Genomic DNA, 20,484 nt, shown 5'->3' with positions numbered 1-20,484 from the left:
TATTTTTCACAGAAGATTATCGATTTAGAAAATAGAAGCAGAAGAAATAACCTATGAATTCTGGGCCTTGATGGAAGGTGATCAGCCTATGAAATTCTTTGCAAGCTTTTTAGCACAATTATTTCCTAAAATTTTACCATCTTTACCTATGATTGATCGAGCTCATAGATCGCTTGTGCCCAGACCAGCTCCAGGGGCTAGACCCAGATCAGTAATAATCTATTTTCATGAATTTCAATCAAAGGAACTCTTAATTCATGAATCCCGTCGAAGAGGAATGATTGATTATAATGGCCAGAAGATTAGAATCATTGGAGGATTTTTCACCTGAGGTCATGAATGAGCGTGCTAAGTTCAAAAAGATTATGTTGGAATTTTTTAACAAAGATTTCAAGCCTTCTCTTCGTTATCCTGCTCAGCTCAGAACTATACTGAGGGATGGTTTGGTTTGATTGAAGAAGCTCAGGAGTTCTTAGAATCAGAAAATTATTTATTTAAAACTATTTATTTAAAACAAAAATTTAATTTTGTGCCCGATTTCATTCAATGGATTAAATTATTTATCTCCCTCTGCTTGGGTTCTTACTAATTTTCAGAATTCCAAACCATTTAAATTCCGACATGGAACCAGCCAAGGCTGTCCTTTGAGCCCTTTGATCTGCCCTTAGAACCCTTAGCCATTGCTTTTTGAGAATCTAGAGATATCACTGGTACTTTTAGGAGACGTACTACCCACAAAGTTTCGCTCTATGCTGATGACCTATCGCTTCTTATTTCTAATGTCGAGACTTCATTATCTCCTGCGCTTTCTTTACTATCCTGTTTCAGCCAGTTTTCAGGATATAAACTGAATTTACATAAGAGTGAACTTTTTCCTTTGAATAATTTGGTATCAATTAATACTAACCTTCCTTTTAAAATTGTAAGAAATCAATTTACCTATTTGGGTCTAACAATTACTAAGAATTATAAACATCTATTTAAAGAACATTTTCTTACCCTACTGAATTATGTAAAAAGGGCACTATCAAACTGGTCGCCCCTTTCGTTATCATTGATTGGCCGAATTTTTCTATTAAAATGAATATCTTACCTAAATTTATATACCTTTTTCAGGCCTTGCCTGTTTTTATTCCTAAATCCTTTTTTGATTCTCTTGATTCTATTCCATCTTGTATATGGAAAAACAAACATCCTCGACTAAATAAAATTCATCTGCAAAAAGCTAAAAAAAATGGAGGTCTAGTTTTACCAAATTTTAGGTTTTATTACTGGGCAGTCAATGTACAAAATCTTACGTTTTGGTCATAATATATTAACCATGAGGACTGTCTGGTATGGGTTACTTTAGAAGCTAACCCTGTTAATAAATTTTCTATAATTTCTCTTCTTGGATTCTCACTTCCTTTATCTTTAAGTAAATTAACTGATAATTTGGTAGTTAAACATAACTTTGAGGATCTGGGTATTAGAAGATACTTTGGTTTATTGAGATTTTCTCTTTCAAGTCCCATTTTTTTCTAATTTTTTTTTTAAACCTTCTATGACCAATCTAGTTTATAAAGAATGGGATAGATTGGGTATTAAATGCTTCCAGGATTTGTTTGTTGGAGGAAGTCTCTTTTTGTTTGAGCAATTGTCAACTGAATATAGCTTACCAAAAACCCACTTTTTTTGATATTTACAAATTAGAGACTTCCTGTGATCTCAATTATATACATTTCCTAAAAGTCCCAATAAGAACTTAGTAGATGTAATTTCTAATTTGAAACCTTTTCATAATGGTTCAATATCCAATATTTATGGCATGTTGCTGAGAATAAGAAATCTTCCTTTAGACAAAATTAAAAATCTCTGGGAACAAGATTTAAAGTCTATAAAGATTCTGAGGAAACTTGGAATGAAATTTTTAGATTGGTTAATACTTCATCGTTACGTGCCCGCCTCTCCCTCCTATAATTTAAAGTGGTCCATAGGGCCCACATGACTAACGATAAGCTATCTTGTTTTTATTCAGCTATATCTCCCTATTGTGATAGATGTAACAATGGAGAAGCTTCACTAATTCACATGTTTTTGGACTTGCCCGAGTCTTGAAAAATACTGGAAGGAAGTATTTCAAACTTTCTCTGTACTTTTCAAAGTAAATTTTAAGCCTAACCCTTTGACTGCCTTATTCGGTATTGCTGGAGGAAAAGATATTCTTTTGGAGACACCTGACTTGCACATTTTGGCTTTTATTTCTCTTATCACTAGGAGGGCACTCTTGCTTAACTGGAAGGATGCTATTCCGCCTGCTCATGCTCAACGGTTACGTGATGTTATGTCATGTTTAAATTTAAAGATCCGTTGTTCAATTTCTGAATCTAGCCAAGACTTTCAAACATGTGGGGACGATGCTTGAACTATTTTCAAAACCTTTGATTTGCTGTTAAAGTACAGATGTTGGCTAGTAACATATTTCGCTATATGATAGATTTTTTTTTTCCTTTTTTCTTACTTTACCAAACAGCTTTGATCTTGGTAGTGGGTTTAGATTTTTTTTCGTATAATAAAATTATCACATTTCAATATTACGATTTAATTTAGTTTACATGAATATAGGGTGATGAGATTGCAAGTGTAACTCAAATACAATGTATTTGGTATTATTTTATTTTTTTTGACTTGTATATATCTTCGTGTACTCTGTATTCTTCTTTGTAGGAATTAATGAAAATATTGAAAAACAAAGAGCTGAGAGGTAATGTTGCAGCGATATAGGACCCTGGTCAGACCCCACTTGGAGTACTGTGCTCAGTTCTGGTCGCCTCACTACAGGAAAGACGTGGAAACCATAGAAAGGGTGCAGAGGAGAATTACAAGGATGTTGCCTGGATTGGGGAGCATGCCTTATGAGAATAGGTTGAGTGAACTCGGCCTTTTCTCCTTGGAGCGATGGAGGATGAGAGGTGACCTGATAGAGGTGTATAAGATGATGAGAGGCATTGATCATGTGGATAGTCAGAGGCTTTTTCCCAGGGGTCAATTGGCTAGCATGAGAGGGTATAGCTTTAAGGTGCTTGGAAATAGGTACAGAAGAGATGTCAGAGGTAAGTTTTTTACACAGAGTGGTGAGTGCGTGGAATGGGCTGCCAGCGGTAGTGGTGGAGGCGGAAACAATAGGGTCTTTTAAGAGACTCCTGGATGGCTACATGGAGCTGAGAAAAGTAGAGGGCTATGGGTAAAGCCTAGGTAGTTCTAAGGTAGGGACATGTTCGGCACAGCTTTGTGGGCCAAAGGGCCTGTATTGTGCTGTACGTTTTCTATGTTTCTATGTAAGAAGGGAGTTTCTTTTGCTTCACTGAATAGAATGAATATGATATGTTTCCTGATATCAAAAAAAAAAGCAGTCATAAAGTAGCACGTCAGTTTAACTAACCAATAATGATTTGTTGTTAAACTAATATGCAATAGAGGAGCGCCTTTTAAAATGGATACGGAGGTAATTATTTTTCTTATTAAACAAGAAAATTCCTTAAATTTAGTTCTGGACAATAAAGTATAATCAGTAATTGTTGTGTATGTGAAATTACAATTGAAAATGGAAATTATGTCAATAAATAAGCAAAGACTATCATTTAAAATCTTTTAACAAATACGTGTCCCTTTAAAGCACAACAGAAGAAGTAGTCCAATATAGGTTAACAAGAGAAGTGGTGTTTGTATGCCATCCAGACAGATCCTTCCATACATTGTATATAATACATTCATAGAACATAGGAAACCTACAGCACAATACAGGCCCTTCGGCCCACAAAGTTGTACCGAACATGTCCCTACCTTAGAAATTACTAGGCTTACCCATAGCCCTCTATTTTTCTAAACTCCATGTACCTGTCCAAAAGTCTCTTAAAAGACCCTATTATATCCGCCTCCACCACCGTTACTGGCAGCCCATTCCACACACTCACCACTCTCTGCGAAGGAAAAAAAAACAACAAACAACTTAACCCTGACGTCTCTTCTGTACCTACACCCCAGCACCTTAAACCTATGTCCTTTTGTGGCAACACACATCAAAGTTGCTGGTGAACGCAGCAGGCCAGGCAGCATCTCTAGGAAGAGGTACAGTCGACGTTTCAGGCCGAGACCCTTTGTTAGGACGAACTGAAGGAAGAGTTAGTAAGAGTTTTGAGAGGGGGAGGGGGAGATCCAAAATGATAGGAGAAGACAGGAGGGGGAGGAATGGAGCCAAGAGCTGGACAGGTGATTGGCAAAGGGGATACGAGAGGATCATGGGACAGGAGGCCCAGGGAGAAAGACAAGGTGGGGGGGGAGAACCCAGAGGATGGGCAAGGGGTATAGACAGAGGGAGAAAAAGGAGAGAGAGAGAAAGAATGTGTATATAAAAATAAATAACGGATGGGGTACCAGGGGAGGTGGGCATTAGCGGAAGTTAGAGAAGTCAATGCTCATGGCATCAGGTTGGAGGCTACCCAGAGGGAATATAAGGTGTTGTTCCTCCAACCTGAGTGTGGCTTCATCCTTACAGTAGAGGAGGCCGTGGATAGACATGTCAGAATGGGAATGGGATGTGGAATTAAAATGTGTGGCCACTGGGAGATCCTGCTTTCTCTGGCAGACAGAGCGTAGGTGTTCAGCAAAGCGGTCTCCCAGTCTGCGTCCGGTCTCACCAACGTATATAGAAGGCCACATCGGGAGCATCGGACGCAGTATATCACCCCAGCCGACTCAAAGGTGAAGTGTCGCCTCACCTGGAAGGACTGTCTGGGGCCCTGAATGGTGGTAAGGGAGGAAGTGTAAGGGCATGTGTAGCACTTGTTCCACTTACACGGATAAGTGCCAGGAGGGAGATCAGTGGGGAGGGATGGGGAGGATGAATGGATAAGGGAGTCACGTAGGGAGCGATCCTTGCGGAAAGCAGAGAGGGGGCGGAGGGAAAGATGTGCTTAGTGGTGGGATCCCGTTGAAGGTGGCGGAAGTTACGGAGAATAATATGTTGGACCCGGAGGCTGGTGGGGTGGTAGGTGAGGACTAGGGGAACCCCATTCCTAGTGGGGTGTTGGGAAGATGGAGTGAGAGCAGATGTGCGTGAAATGGGGGAGATGCGTTTGAGAGCAGAGTTGATAGTGGTGCAAGGGAAGCCCCTTTCTTTAAAAAAGGAGGACATCTCCCTCATCCTGGAATGAAAAGCCTCATCCTGAGAGCAGATGCAGCGGAGACGGAGGAATTGCGAGAAGGGGATGGCATTTTTGCATGAGACAGGGTGAGAAGAGGAATAGTCCAGATAGCTGTGAGAGTCAGTAGGCTTATAGTAGACATCAGTGGATAAGCTGTCTCCAGAGATAGAGACAGAAAGATCTAGAAAGGGGAGGGAGGTGTCGGAAATGGACCACGTAAACTTGAGGGCAGGGTGAAAGTTGGAGGCAAAGTTAATAAAGTCAACGAGCTCAGCATGCGTGCAGGAAGCAGCGCCAATGCAGTCGTCGATGTAGCGAAGGATAAGTGGGGGACAGATACCAGAATAGGTACGGAACATAGATTGTTCCACAAGGCCAACAAAAAGGCAGGCATAGCTAGGACCCATACGGGTGCCCATAGCTACACCTTTAGTTTGGAGGAAGTGGGAGAAATTATTAAGAGTAAAGACTAATTCCGCTAGATGGAGCAGAGTGGTTGTAGAGGGAAACTGATTAGGTCTGGAATCCAAAAAGAAGTGGAGAGCTTTGAGACCTTTCTGATGGGGGATGGAAGTATATAGGGACTGGACATCCATGGTGAAAATAAAGCGGTGGGGGCCAGGGAACTTAAAATCATTGAAAAGTTTAAGAGCGTGAGAAGTGTCACGAACTTAGGTAGGAAGGGATTGAACAAGGGAGGATAAAACCGTGTCGAGGTATGCAGAAATGAGTTCGGTGGGGCAGGATCAAGCTGAGACAATGGGTCTGCGAGGACAGGCAGGTTTGTGGATCTTGGGCAGGAGGTAGAAACGGGAAGTGTGAGGTGTGGGAACTATAAGGTTAGTAGCAGTGGATGGGAGATCCCCTGAGTGGATAAAGTCGGTGATGGTGTGGGAGACAATGGCCTGGTGCTCCTTAGTGGGGTCACGATCGAGGGGTAAATAAGAGGTATCCGCGAGTTGTCGCTGTGCCTCGGCGAGGTAGAGGTCAGTACGTCAGACTACAACAACACCCCTCTTATCGGCGGGTTTAATAATAAGGTTAGGATTAGTGCTGAGGGAGTGGAGAGCAGAGCGTTGAACAAGATGCGGTGAAGTCGAGACGGTTGATGTCCCGTCGGCAGTTAGCAATAAAGAGATCCAGAGCAGGCGGAAGACCAAAGCAGGGTGTCCATGAAGAAGAGGAGGGTTGAAGACGGGAGAAGGGGTCATCGGTGGGGGTGGAAGAGTCCTTGCCGGATGAAGAAGAGGAGGGTTGAAGACGGGAGAAGGGGTCACTTCACCTGTTAGTCGGCTGGGGTGATATACTGTGTCCGGTGCTCCCGATGTGGCCTACTATATATTGGCGAGACCTGACGCAGACTGGGAGACCGCTTTGCTGAACACCTACGCTCTGTCCGCCAGAGAAAGCAGGATCTCCCAGTGGCCACACATTTTAATTCCACATCCCATTCCCATTCTGACATGTCTATCCATGGCCTCCTCTACTTAAAGATGAAGCCACACTCTGGTTGGAGGAGCAACACCTTATATTCCGTCTGGGTAGCCTCCAACCTGATGGCATGAACATTGACTTCTCTAACTTCCACTAATGCCCCACCTCCCCCTCGTACCCCATCCGTTATTTATTTTTATATACACATTCTTTCTCTCTCTCTCCTTTTTCTCCCTCTGTCCCTCTGACTATACTCCTTGCCCATCCTCTGGGTTCCCCCCCCCCTTGTCTTTCTCCCCGGACCTTCTGTCCCATGATCGTCTCATATCCCTTTTGCCAATCACCTGTCCAGCTCTTGGCTCCATCCCTCCCCCTCCTGTCTTCTCCTATCATTTTGGATCTCCCCCTCCCCCTCCCACTTTCAAATCTCTTACTAACTCTTCCTTCAGTTAGTCCTGACGAAGGGTCTCGGCCTGTAACGTCAACTGTACCTCTTCCTAGAGATGCTGCCTGGCCTGCTGCGTTCACCAGCAACTTTGATGTGTGTTGCTTGAATTTCCAGCATCTGCAGAATTCCTGTTGTTTTCCTCTTGTGGCAACCATTTCAGTCCTGGGAAAAAGCCTTTGACTATCCACACGATCAATGCCTCTCATCATCTTGTACACCTCTATCAGGTCACTTCTCATTCTCCGTCGCTCCAAGGAGAAAAGGCCAAGTTCACTCTTCCATAGTACAAAAGGGAAAACAGACTGTTCATAGTGTTGGGATAAAAATGAAACACAAATTCCAGAATATAGTGTTATTAGATCAAATTAAAATGTGAAACTATAGACTTGAAAATCCTTCACATACATGAGGAGTAAAAATCTTTACATTACGTCTCCATATAAATGTGCGATCATAGTAATTTATAATAAATAAACAGTCAATGTAATATAGAGCACACTCAAATCAGTGTGAGTTCATCAGTCTGATGGCGTGGTGGAAGAAGCTGTCCCAGAGCCTGTTGGTCCTGGCTTTTATGCTGCGTTACCGCTTCCCAGATGGTAGCAGATGGAATAGATTGGGGTTGGGATGGCTTGGGTCCCCAATGATCCTACGGGCCCTTTTTACACACCTGTCCTTGTAAGTGTCCTGAATCATGGGAAGTTCACAACTAGTGATGCAGCCAGTCAGGATGCTCTTAATTGTGCCCCTGTAGAAAGTTCTTAGGATTTGGAGGCCAAACTTTCTCAACCGTCTGAGAGGAAAGAGGTGCTGTTGTGTCTTTTTTACCACACAGCTGGTGTGTACTGACTACGTGAGGTCCTCAGTGATGTGGATGCTGAGGAACTTGAAGCTGTTTACCTGCTCAACCTCAGATCCTTTGTCAGCAGGGGTTAGCCTGTCTCCATTCCTCCTGTAATCCACAATTAGCTCCTTTGTTTTTGCGACATTGAGGGAGAGGTTGTTTTCTTGACACCACTGTGTCAGAGAGATGACTTCTTCCCTGTAGGTCACATCGTTATTGTTTGAGATGCCAATCAATGTAGTGTCGTCAACAAATTTAGTTAGCAGATGGGTTCTGTGGGTGACGATTCAGTCATGGGTATACAGGGAGTAAAGGAGGGGACTCAGTACACAGCCCTGAGGGGCTGCTGTATTGAGAGTCAGAGGGTTGGAGGTGAGCGAGCCCACTCTTACAACCTGCTGGTGATCTGACAGGAAGTTCAGGATCCAGCTGCACAAGGCAGGATCAAGGCCAAGTCCCTGAGCTTCTTGTTGAGCCTGGATAGAACTATGGTGTTGAAAGCTAAACTATAGTCCAAGAACAGCATTCTCACATGAGCATCCTTCTTCTCCAGATGTGTAAGGACAGTATGTAGAGCAGTGGCTATTGCGTCATATGTCAATCAGTTGTGTTGGTAGCCGAATTGTGAGGGATCCAGTTTGGGTGGTAGCAAGCTGCAGATGTAATCCTTCACCAGCCTCTCAAAGCATTTGCTTACTATTGAGGTGAGTATGACAGGACGTCAGTCATTCAGGCAAGTTACCTTGGTCTTTTTCGGTACAGGGATAATGGTGGATAATTTGAAGCAGGAGGGCACGCCACACTGGAAGAGGGAGAGAGATCATTGTAATAAAGCCCCTGTAAGCATGATAAAGCTTTAATACTCATTCATTCTATTTATCATAGGATACCCCAGGATTTATTGTGAATCGCCTTCTTGTACCATACTTGATGGAAGCTGTCCGGCTGCATGAAAGAGGTATTTATAACATAAGCTGAGTGTTTTTAAAAACAAGGTAATGAATGACTACACTTCATATTCAGCTCAATTTCACGAAGTTCTCTTTGTGCCCCCTCCTGTGTAAGAATACTGTTTTAACAATGCACAGGTGTTGAAATTATGCACATTGTAGCTAATCAGCTGAAGCTTGTCTCTCACCAGGCTAGTGGGTAATGGCTTAAAAACACAATTGAAACAAGTTGAATCTTAAAAGCAAAGATTCCCACAGGATCTTAATATTTGTGGAACTATAGGACCCCATTGTAGGTACTTAGCTGTCTGCATTATATAACCTGCCATTGTTGCTTTCAGCAATTTACATTTTTCTGTTTTTCTTTGTCTGCCTCCAATGTATCCCACTGTCCTTGTATGGGTCTGCCATAAAGACTGAGCATTTTTTACAATGTTGTTGCAAAAGTGATAAAAGGTTTCCAGTATTTTCATGTTTTGTTAACAAAAACATAGTATAATTTTTTTTGAGAACCAAAAAAATACAGCTATTCCTACCACTGTAGAATGAAGATTTGTTTTGTAGATCCTTACTTAAAATGTTCTAAGACTTTCCCTGAGTAAATTTATCAATTGTTTGATTGTACTTTGAAATTAAAAGGCAGTGTGCTGGATTGATTTTCTTTTGTCCTACTTGAGCCGAGGAAGGGTTAAAATACATTAACACTGTCAGTACAAGCAACACACATCAAAGTTGCTGGTGAACGCAGCAGGCCAGGCAGCATCTCTAGGAAGAGGTACAGTCGACGTTTCAGGCCGAGACCCTTCGTCAGGACTAACTGAAGGAAGAGTTAGTAAGAGATTTGAAAGTGGGAGGGGGAGATCCAAAATGATAGGAGAAGACAGGAGGGGGAGGGATGGAGCCAAGAGCTGGACAAGTGATTGGCAAAGGGGATATGAGAGGATCATGGGACAGGAGGTCCGGGGAGAAAGACGGGGGGGGGGGGGAACCAGAAGATGGGCAAGGGGTATAGGGCCCATCCTCTGGTTTCCCCCCCCCTTGTCTTTCTGTGCCCTGTAATTGAAAAGTTTGCGCAAATTGTGGAACAGTGGAAAGAGAAAGGTTATAACTGTATTGCCCTTTCCAAATGCCTTGAAAATTCTGAAGTTCTGGTTAGCTGCCTTTAAGTTCTGGATACAGAAATTAGAACTGGGTTTTTCACAGAAGTTTTTTTTTCATGTAAAGTGTGCAAGAAACCTGGAACTCCAAGCCTAAAAACAGACTGGACCAACTGAAAATAATGGACCAAAGCAGGAAAATGCAAGTTGAGAAACTTACCATTCATGATCCAATTCAGAATTTCTCGAACTGCGATGCACTTTTCTGTGGCAGTGCACAAAATGTTTCTGGAAACATGCAGGAGAAATTGAATTTATAAGGCCTAAAATTGTTGATATTTGGGAAGAGGAGATAGATGATGTGATTTGATCAGGTATAAATTGGAGAGATATTTGGCCATACCATTGGGTTACCATGAATGTTATAACTGTCATTTAAGGACTTAAACTGTGAATTATATGTGTAGAGGTATAGGATAACTAGTAAATTTGAAGGGAATATGGAATAAATAGAACTGTGGGAGCCTCTGATCGAGTTAACAGAATAGCTTCAAGGGACTGAGGGAGGCCTGTTCCAGTGATAATGAAGGGTCATGCAAGGCAAATGAATGTTGTGCTCAGAGATTGTAGGTTGTATTTTTTTTTTTTTTTGCTTACAATGTCCAATCTGTGTTATTAGTAGAGCTGTTTTACATCTCAAGCAACCTGCCCATTCTACTCCTCCCTTACTTCCATTCAGGGCCCCAAACAGTCCTTTCAGGTGAAGCAACACTTCACCTGTGAATCTTTTGGGGCAGTCTATTATATCCAGTGCTGCTAATATGGCCTGCTCTACATTGGTGAGGTCAGGTGTAAATTGGGGGCACTTTGTCAAACACCTCAGCTCCATCCGCCAAAAGTGGAATTTCTCGGTGGCCAACCATTTTAATTCCTTATCCCCATTTCCGTTCTGACATGTTAGTCCATACTCCACTTTTGCCACAATGTGACTACCTCAGGGTGGTGAAGCAACATCTCATATTCTGTCCAGGTAGCGTCCAACCTGATGGCATGAGCATCAATTTCTCCTCTTTTTTGTTTTTCCCTTTCCCTTCCCTCTTTTTCTATTCCACACTCATGCCTCTTACCTCTTCTCCTTACCTGCCTATCACCTCCCCCTCATTGCCCACCTTCTTCCCTTTCGCTCATGATCCATTCTGCTCTCCTATCAGATTCTTTCTCCAGCCTTTTACCTTTCCACCCACCTGGCTTCACCTGTCACCTTGTAGCTAATCCTTCTTCCTCTCCCCACCATTTTAATCTGGTGTTTTCTTCCTAACTTTCCAATCCTGAAGAAGGGTCTCGGCCCAAAATGTCGACTGCTTATTCATTTCCATTGATGCTGCCAGACCCGCTGAGTTCCTCCAGCATTTTGTGTGCATTGATTGATGGTTAGTATTATTTGCAGTCTAGTCAGAAAACAAAGGTATTTGGCAGATAACAATGAACAATACTGTCTTTAACTCAAACTCTACAAAGAAATTCCTTCCTCTCCAGACATCCAATAATATTACACTAGATAATGGATTACCGATTACAATTATTAGTAAATTGATATATCTGCAGAATGAGATTGGGTTTATTCTTAACATAAAACTTAAATCCTAGTTTTCGCTTGGGTTTGAACCGCATTTGTAAAACAATAGGATAATTCTATGTAGTATTCTTTAGAGTGAATATGATCACATCCCATTTAGCTTTGATATTCTGTAAGATTAAGAAAGATCAAAGTGATTGTTATGAAATAGGCAGTTACATTCTATCTCATTGCAGGAGCTAGTAGCAAATAAGCCCTGACCGAAATAATCAATATGCAGCTATCTCTGCATCCACAGACTTGGTAAATTCAGTGGGTAGTGCATAATTTTTTTATACTGCAAATTACTTTTTGTCATATTGCAAAATCAGAGGCAGCTGAGCACTCACACATTTTTGGTGTTGCTGTTACAGTACTGAAGGGTATGTGTTGAAGAGCACCACAGGCCCTATCTGGAAAAGTAGGATTTCACTGAAGGGTGAAAGCTTATTTGAATTTGAGTTGAGCACCAAAGTTCAAAAGTTCAAAGTAAATGTAAATTTATCGAAGTGCATATATGTTACCATATACAAACCTGAAATTTGTTTTCTTGCCACTGTACTCATTAAATCCAAGAACCATAAGAGAATCAATGAAAGACTGCACCCAACTGGTTGGACAACTTACCAATGTGCAAAAGACAACAATTGCAAATACAAAAGAAAAAAAGAAATAATCATAATAATAATGAACTTTACGAACATGCGATGAAGAGTCCTTGAAAATGAATTCATAGGTTGTGTGAATAGTTCAGTGATGGGGTGAGTGAAGTTGAGTGAAATTATCCCCACTGGTTTAAAAGCCTAATGGTTGAGGGGCAATAACTGTTTCTGAACCTGGTGGTGTGAGTTCTGAGGCTCTTGTACCACCTTCCAGATGGCCTAGGTGGTAGCAGTCCCTGATGATGGATGCTGCTTTCCTGCGACAGCATTCTGCTTAGATGTGCTCATTGGTGGGGAGGGCTTTGGTCGTGTTGGACTGGGCTGTGTACTACTTTTTGTAGACTTTTCCATTCAAGGGCACTGGTGTTTCCTTACCTGAACTACTGCTGGGGAGCCTGTCTCAAAATTCAACCACAGCATCCTCTCCAGTGATTGAGACATCAGCATGTTGTTGCTGAGGCCTCCTATAGCAGAAGGTAATCCAATTCTCATGCTCCATTCATCTCAACCACTAAATTATCCAATTGACCATATCCTTCCTACAACTCGTGGTCAGGTCTGCCATAGAGTCATAGAAAAGTACAGCACAGAAACGGGCCCTTTGGCCCATCTATTCTGTGCCGAATCATTTAAACCACCTACTCCCATCAACCTATACTGGCTCCATAGCCCTCCATACCCGTATCATCCATGTACAGATCCAAACTTACCTTAAACATTGAAATTGAACTTGCATACACCATTTGCGCTGGCAGCTTGCTCCATATTCTCACCACCATCTGAGTGAAGTTATTTCCCCTCCTGTTCCCCTTAAACTTTTCACCTTTCACCCTTAACCCATGACCTCTAGTTGTAATCCCATCCAACCTCTGGAAAAAGCCTGCTTGTATTTATTCTTTCTATACCCTTCATAATGTTGTATACCTTTATTAAGTCTCCCCTCATTCTCCAGTTCTCTGGGGAATAATGTCCCTTACAATCAGGTCCTTCAGTCTCAGCAACATCCTTGTAAATTTTTCCTGTACTCTTTCAACCTTATTTACATCTTTCCTATAGGTAGGTGACCAAAACTACACACAATACTACAAATTAGGCCTCATCAATATCTTATACAACTTCAACATAACATCACATCTCCTGTACTTAGTACTTTGATTTATGAAGGCCAATGTGCCAAAAGCTTCCTTCACCACCCTATCTACCTGTGACGCCGCTTTCAATAGTTGTGTTCATGTATTCCCAAGTCCCTTTGTCCTACAGCGTTCCTGAGCACCTTACCTTTCACTGTGTAACACCTAACCTGGTTGGTCCTGCTGAAGTGCAACACCTTGCATTTGTCTGCATTAATTGAATCAGTTCGCTTCTTGAAGTAGTGTTCCCGATGAGAAAACCATAAGGAAAATGAGGAAAAACTTCTTCACACAGAGAGTGGTGAATCTGTGGAATTCTCTGCCACAGGAAACAGTTGAGGCCAGTTCATTGGCTATATTTAAGAGGGAGTTAGATATGGCCCTTGTGGCTAAAGGGGTCAGGGGGTATGGAGGGAAGGCTGGTACAGAGTCCTGAGTTGGGTGATCAGCGTGATCACACTGAATGGCGGTGCAGGCTCGAAGGGCCGAATGACCTACTCCTGCACCTATTTTCTATGTTTCTATGTTTATAAGACATAGGAGCAGAATTATTCTATTCAGCCCATCAAGTCTGCTCCACAATTCTATCATGGCTGATTTATTTTCCCCCTCAAACCCATTCTCCTGCCTACAGTCTTTGACATCTTTACTAATCAAGAACCCACATCATTGGAGTTGCTACAATGATGGGAAATTATATATGTAAATTGCACTTTTCACATGAATCTTGAAATGACATATAGTTGTGTACAACTGCGTTAAAGGTCAGGGATATCTACCATTTACAAAGACACAGCTCTGCACATTGGTCAGGTAAGAAATTCCTTCTGTGATCTGGGAGAGAAATAGATGTGGTTCCAGAACATAACATTACTTTGGCGCTTCTAATGTTATGTAGTTTCTAGCCATTTATCTTTATTGTACAGTTTAATTAACATAACTGATGTTCTTGTGCCTAAAAGATATAACCGGGCAATTAGCATGCTTTTGAGTAAAAATGAGTTGAATTATATTCATCATGATCTTTATGCAGTTTATTGCATTTATTTTGATGTTTTTCTAAGGTCATGGGTCAAAGGAAGACATTGATGTGGCAATGAAACTGGGTGCTGCATATCCTATGGGTCCCTTTGAATTATTGGATTATGTTGGACTTGACACCAGCAAGTTTATCATTGAAGGTATGTGCAATAAGTTGTTTCTAATGTATTAATATAGTTTACCACAACTATTTATTCAAAAAAAGTCAGTATGCTAGTCTTTGAATGACAACCTGAGGTGGCTACTTCATTTTGGATGGTGATGTGATTTACTGGTGAATGCTGAAGGCACCCTTGGTACTACCCACATGAACAGGACAATGAGACTGAAGCTGGTGAAACTTAATGGGGAAAGGTGGTGAGCTTGAGAGCAGGCTCAAATTACACAAGGCACAAATCTAAGTAATCTGTTGCTGAACTGCTTAAAGGAGGAGCTTGAGTAGAAAATTGTGGGGGGGCAGAAAGACAACAAGGAATAGCTTTGGCACATGTGGTTCAAGGTGACACTGAGCTGCCATCTTGATTGTGACTCAGTTTTTTTTAAGCTTGTAGGGATAGTTATGGGGACAGCACAGGGAGTTAGGGATCAGATTAGGGTTTAGGGACAGAAATGAGGAGGAGTTAGAAGTTGGAGGCAGTAAATGAAGATGCAGGGCAGGAGCTGGTGGTTGGAGTCCAGGTCGGAGCATTTGCTGTTGAAGGCCAGTGATCCACAGGGTTGGGTTCATCAGCTCTGAGGACATAGATCAATAATACTCATGGTCAAGGACTAGGGTCAGCAAGTCCCAAAGACGAGGACTGGTGACCAGCCCCAGGTTGGCAAGTTTTATGGTCGGAGGTCCAATGGACAGGAGGCATGATGGTTGACGTTCAAAGTTCCTTGACTGGCGAGTCCTAGGTTGATTCTGAAGGTCAAAGCTCAAGGGTTGAAGACCAAAGTCAGCGAGTTCGGAGGTTGAGGCCCAAAAATCAAAGCCCCTGCATCAGCGGGTCTGGAAGTTGGAGGCCTGATGTCTGAGACTGAGAGTCTGGACTAGGGACTCCAGAGACAGCTTTTCCTGGGTTTAGAGGCTTGTCTGTGGGTAGGGGGAGGATTGGAAGGGAGCTTGTTTTGTTGTTGTTGTTTTGCTGCTTGTGGTGTTCTGCTGAACATTGTGGGTACGCTTTGTCAGCACTGGAATGTGTGGTGACATTTGTAGGCTACCCCCAATACATCCTTAGGTTGTGTTGAATGCTACACAAATAATGCATTCTTCTGTTGGTTTTGATGCACATATGATAAATAATGAGTCTGAATCTGAAATAATCAACAAATAAGATGGACATGATGTTTGACAGGTAATTAAAAAGTGATTCATTGCTTTATAGATGCAGTGACAGGGTGATTATGACCATTACTGGCCTGTCATCAATATGTATGTTACAAACCTCAAAACTGCATCACTCCTCATTTGACAATCATAGTCATGTGGGTAATTATTTATCATCTTCAACATTTCATTGAGAAGAGGCAAATTTAGAGGGAGAAAGGGCACTTCTAGTCATCTTCTTGACTTTATTTATTCTGATTCTTAATAAGAAAACTTAAATACAAATTTACAGCATCCTTTCTGTTTTAAACTTAGTTTAATAATCTATAAATAATTTTTTGTGTTAATACATTTGGTCGTATTCAACTTATTTTCAAGTATCTGTTCTTTAATTTGACTTCATGGTCAGCTCAGACGAGGACTGGAGGAAAAAAAAACTGAGAAGTAGATTTAAAAAGTGGGGGAGGGGAAAGAGAAACTGTTTTATTTTCTCCAGTCCTGCCAAAGAGCTTCGTCCCGAAATGTCGATTGTACTTTTTGTTTCCATAGATGCTACCTGGCCTGCTGAGTTCATCCGCATTCTGTGTGTGTTGCTTAGATTTCCAGCATTTGCAGATTTTCTTTTGTTTGTGATAATCAATGGATAATCCTTTGTAATTTCCAGCAGCTGCAACAAGAGACCACTACCAGACACATTTCTCTCCCACCACCTTCGTTGTTCCAAAGGGACACCTACTTTCATGACTTCCTGGTCTGCCCTTCCATCCACATCTATCACTTGTGTTATATGGCATTTTCCTATACAACCCCTAGGAGGTGTAAAAGTTTTGGTTTTTCTTCTGTTCCCTTCCCACCATTCAGGGATTCAAATGGTCTGTCCAGGTGAAGTAACAATTCACTTACACTTTTTGCAATCTAGTATCCTGCATTTACTGTTTACGATGTGTGGTTCCATCTGGTAATTAATTCATTTAATCCCATCCTATCAAAGATATTCCCATTGCTGTAGCCATCCCTCCCCCACCTTCCCAGCTAGTGAAAAATTACTTATTTTCTCTCTTTGGCAGTTACCAGTTCTCACTTTCCCAGGTCTCAGTCTTGCAATGTTTTTGGTTTCCCTTACCACAGATGCTGCCTGGCGTGCTGAGTATTTACAGGATTTTGTTTCGATTTTGCATATATTCTAGCTTTATGATAATACAATGTCATCAATTATTAATAATTATAGATATTATTGAACTGTTCTGAATAAAGTTGGAGATTCAATGATATTTGAAATCTTTAGAATGATAGCGCTCACAAATTCAATTGCATTAAAAGTAGTGCTAAAAGAGTGAACAATAGGTGGTGCCATGGTAAAGGATGAAGTCTTGTGGTAAATAAAACCACAAAAGACATTTCATATATTTGCACTGAACAGGACTTCCATTTTCCGGGAAGTTTTGGATTTGAAGATTATGAATACTAATCAATAGGCAAGTTTGTTAAGGAAGGTAGTTGTGGTCTGAACTTTCTGCTGATTTACTGACAGTTGCAGCCGACTTTCAGCTGCAAAATTTACATGAAATACTTTAAATTTATTTTCCATTTGAACTCAATGACATTCCATTTTAGGATTTGATCTCTTCAATAGCCATGGGATTGTTTTCCTTACATTGCTGCATTTATAATTTCCCTTCTCCTCCATCTGACTCTTGATGGATTCTGGTTTCACTAGATCTGGCTTTCTGTGTTAGCTCTGACAGTCCGATACACCTGTCCATGTTGCAGTTTATGTATCCTTTCCCAGATGCTTGCTTGATTTCTGTTGATATTCATGTGAAGCAGTTGAAGGTATGATTCAAAATGGAGCAGGTAGGGATATCTCAAACTTAACTGTCTTCTGGATTTTTGCAATGCCGTTGAAACAATGCAGTTGCATAAAATAGCATAGTGACAAAGTATCCTGGATGTGGAATAAGAAATTAATATTATGAACTGTACATTAAGGTCTTGACCTCACTGTCCCAGATTGAAAAATGACGTGAAGTTACCAAAACTTAATTTTCTAATCATTTTTAGAAAAATGGAACTGCAGTGCTTCACAGACACAATATAATATTGAATAAAAAGGCAGAGAATTAGCAGTTCATGATGAAAGTTGGGAGTGGCTGATGGTTACCAGTGTCACATGGTTGAAATGATTAAAACAGAATTCTGACTAAACAGTTGAAGCGCTATAAATGTTGAAATGCCACATTTATGCCACATTTTTGCATCTGTCATTGATAACAGCATTGTTTCAAATGATAACTGTGGAACAAATGCTAGTACACATTCACACTACATAACTCAGCAGACTCTTTGGCATCTTATTCCTGAATTCAATGATAACCTGTTTTGGGGGAGTGTGATATTTATTTATATGTTCATATCACAATGAAGTATCTTGGAATTATAACTGTGGATATATGCTTGTTGACCACTGTGACTGCTAATTAGAATTGTGTTCTGCTGCCACAGTGCTCATGGAGTTACAGCAATCAACAGGCAAATCAAGCAAACCACATAGGTCACATAAGTTTTATGTAAAATAAGGAAATAATTCCGATGGATTAAAACTAAATTGTACTCGAGCGTAGTTTTTTTTTTCTCTGTTTAATCCTCTTGTGCAAGTTACATTCACCAGATAAATTTGTAAGAAATGTTCTGTCTTATGTTCCCTCAACTACCATTTCATTAATCTCAACCATTTTCCTTCTCAGGATGGCAGAAGTTGGATCCAGACAACCCCCTGTATGCTTCCAGTGCTCTATTAAATAAATTAGTAGAGGAAGGAAAGTTGGGTAAGAAGACTGGTGAGGGTTTCTACAAGTATTCTTAGAAGACATGAGAATTGTTAATGCAGTTTTTGTCAACTGAATCATGCAAGCTGCCAGGTTGTTATAGCTCAGTGCATACAGTGTTTATGGTAATTACTTGAAAGTCACATTTTATAAATAATACAATGGAATATTTTCAAAATATTAAAGTGACTGAAAACTGAATGATCTTGCCCTAGCCAGATACCATGATTAAATTATATAATCTTTAAAATTATTGTATTCATTACTCCTAAGATCTGCCTTAAAATTAATATGCATTCTAAGAGAACTTTGTTTATTTAGTGTTGCATTTGGAACGACCTTGGGATTTGAATTTGTAAGATCTTTATTTTTAACATATCAATAAAGTGTAACTTGACTTGCAAAATTCTAAAACTCGTTCTATTGACTTTTGTTTTTTCCTATTTACCTTGTATACTGCTTTTTTTCTTATGCATCATTTACTTCCTTATTGATCCTTAAAGTTAATCACACATAACCCCACTTTTCCTCATACCATCTCTTTTAATCCAGCTCCACTTGATACTTAGTTTCAATCTGATTTCCTGGCCTTGTAGCAACCTGCATTGGGGGCCCAATTTAGTCTTCACTGTGGATACAAATGATGTTGGAGCCTCAAGATCAGATGGGTGATTAGCCCCCAGAATGAGCAGTTTATTGTACATGAGATTAAAAAATGTAACTTGCTGATATTTCAGTATCAAATGCCTTATTAATTTAAGATTCTTTAGTGTGCTTTCTTTCCCCCTTGAACCAAGCATTATAACAGTCACTGCTGACTTCTAAAATATTATCCAAGTTGGCCATCTAAGTAAAAGGTTCTGTCCATTTTAGTCACAATAACCGGTATGTGTTGTTATCCATGAGGTGAGGGCAGGTGATGTGGACAAAGCAATTGGCATATTGGGTTGGTGAGGAGTGGCGTGGAGGGAACACCATAAGTGATCCAGCTTTTGGCCAGGCTCAAGTAGAAACACATCCCAAGATATGTTGTAGATGGAAAGAGCCACCTTCAGCAATCATCTGAAAGAATGACCCAGAACAGCCTCCTAAGATATACCTAAACCTTCAATTTTACCTCCTTTCTTCTTGACAAATCTGGGCATTAGAATTCACAATTATGCTTTTTGCAGTTGTATTGAGCTTTGTTTGCTAGGTGTAGCAGAGGATGTTACAACTCAACTTCAAGATCTATTGTTTGATAGGGCTCACCTACATCAACTTGACCTAGAATAAAGACCAACCACAATAACGGTGCCAAGATAAATCAGAAGAGCTTAAAGAGCATTAACAGTCCAGAATTCTAACACTCAAAAATAAATGCTGCAAATATAATTTTACACTTGCATCTCCTCAGTCTAAAGTTATTAATATTCTGCAATTTGATTCCAATACAGAATCATAATTTAGAAGCATAGTTAGTTCACCCCGGGTATAAAGATTAATATTTTCTGAAAACAATCCAAAATTAACATGTTTTCCTTCAAAACTGTGGTCTCTGCCTCAATTGACCTAACCTTTCAAATTCCACCATTCATCTAAATAAAGACATTCTTTTGAAACACTCTCTTTATTTTCTAATGATAAACTGTAAACCTTCACTACTGTATTAGTTTTTACACTAGAGAACAGAAAAGCATGCATTGACATCATAATTTTCAAGAATCTAGACCATTTCAACATGGTGAATATTAGTGTAGTCCTTTTGAAGCTGGTACATAGGGTAGTGTTCAAATGAACAAACATGGGAATAAGCCTGACAGTTTTTGCACACCAAAGTCTCAAACAATATCAAAGTAATGATGTTGATCCTGGTATCGAGAATGGTTCTTTATGATAATTGAGCAAGGAAGAACAGGTTTGCACATCTCATCCAAATATACTGCTCGTGATGGTTTAGCATTCTC

General features: G+C 40.7%; 1 protein-coding gene across 1 annotated transcript in view; it reads left to right on the top strand.

Annotated features, from left to right (window-relative positions):
- Window positions 1-18,952, top strand: part of hadh (hydroxyacyl-CoA dehydrogenase) — a 51,622-nt gene extending 32,670 nt beyond the window's left edge. Inside the window, exons 6-8 of the mRNA XM_072256391.1 lie at window positions 8,795-8,867; window positions 14,428-14,544; window positions 18,458-18,952. Of these exons, the coding sequence (XP_072112492.1) occupies window positions 8,795-8,867; window positions 14,428-14,544; window positions 18,458-18,576 (309 nt within the window). The 3' untranslated portion in view covers window positions 18,577-18,952. The remainder of the gene's footprint in view (window positions 1-8,794; window positions 8,868-14,427; window positions 14,545-18,457) is intronic.
- Window positions 18,953-20,484: the final 1,532 nt, after the last annotated feature.

This window comes from Mobula birostris, chromosome 4 (assembly GCF_030028105.1).
Source record: "Mobula birostris isolate sMobBir1 chromosome 4, sMobBir1.hap1, whole genome shotgun sequence".
NCBI lineage: Eukaryota > Metazoa > Chordata > Chondrichthyes > Myliobatiformes > Myliobatidae > Mobula > Mobula birostris.
Note: the sequence above shows the minus strand (reverse complement) of the source record. Positions and strands in the feature narration are given on the sequence as shown.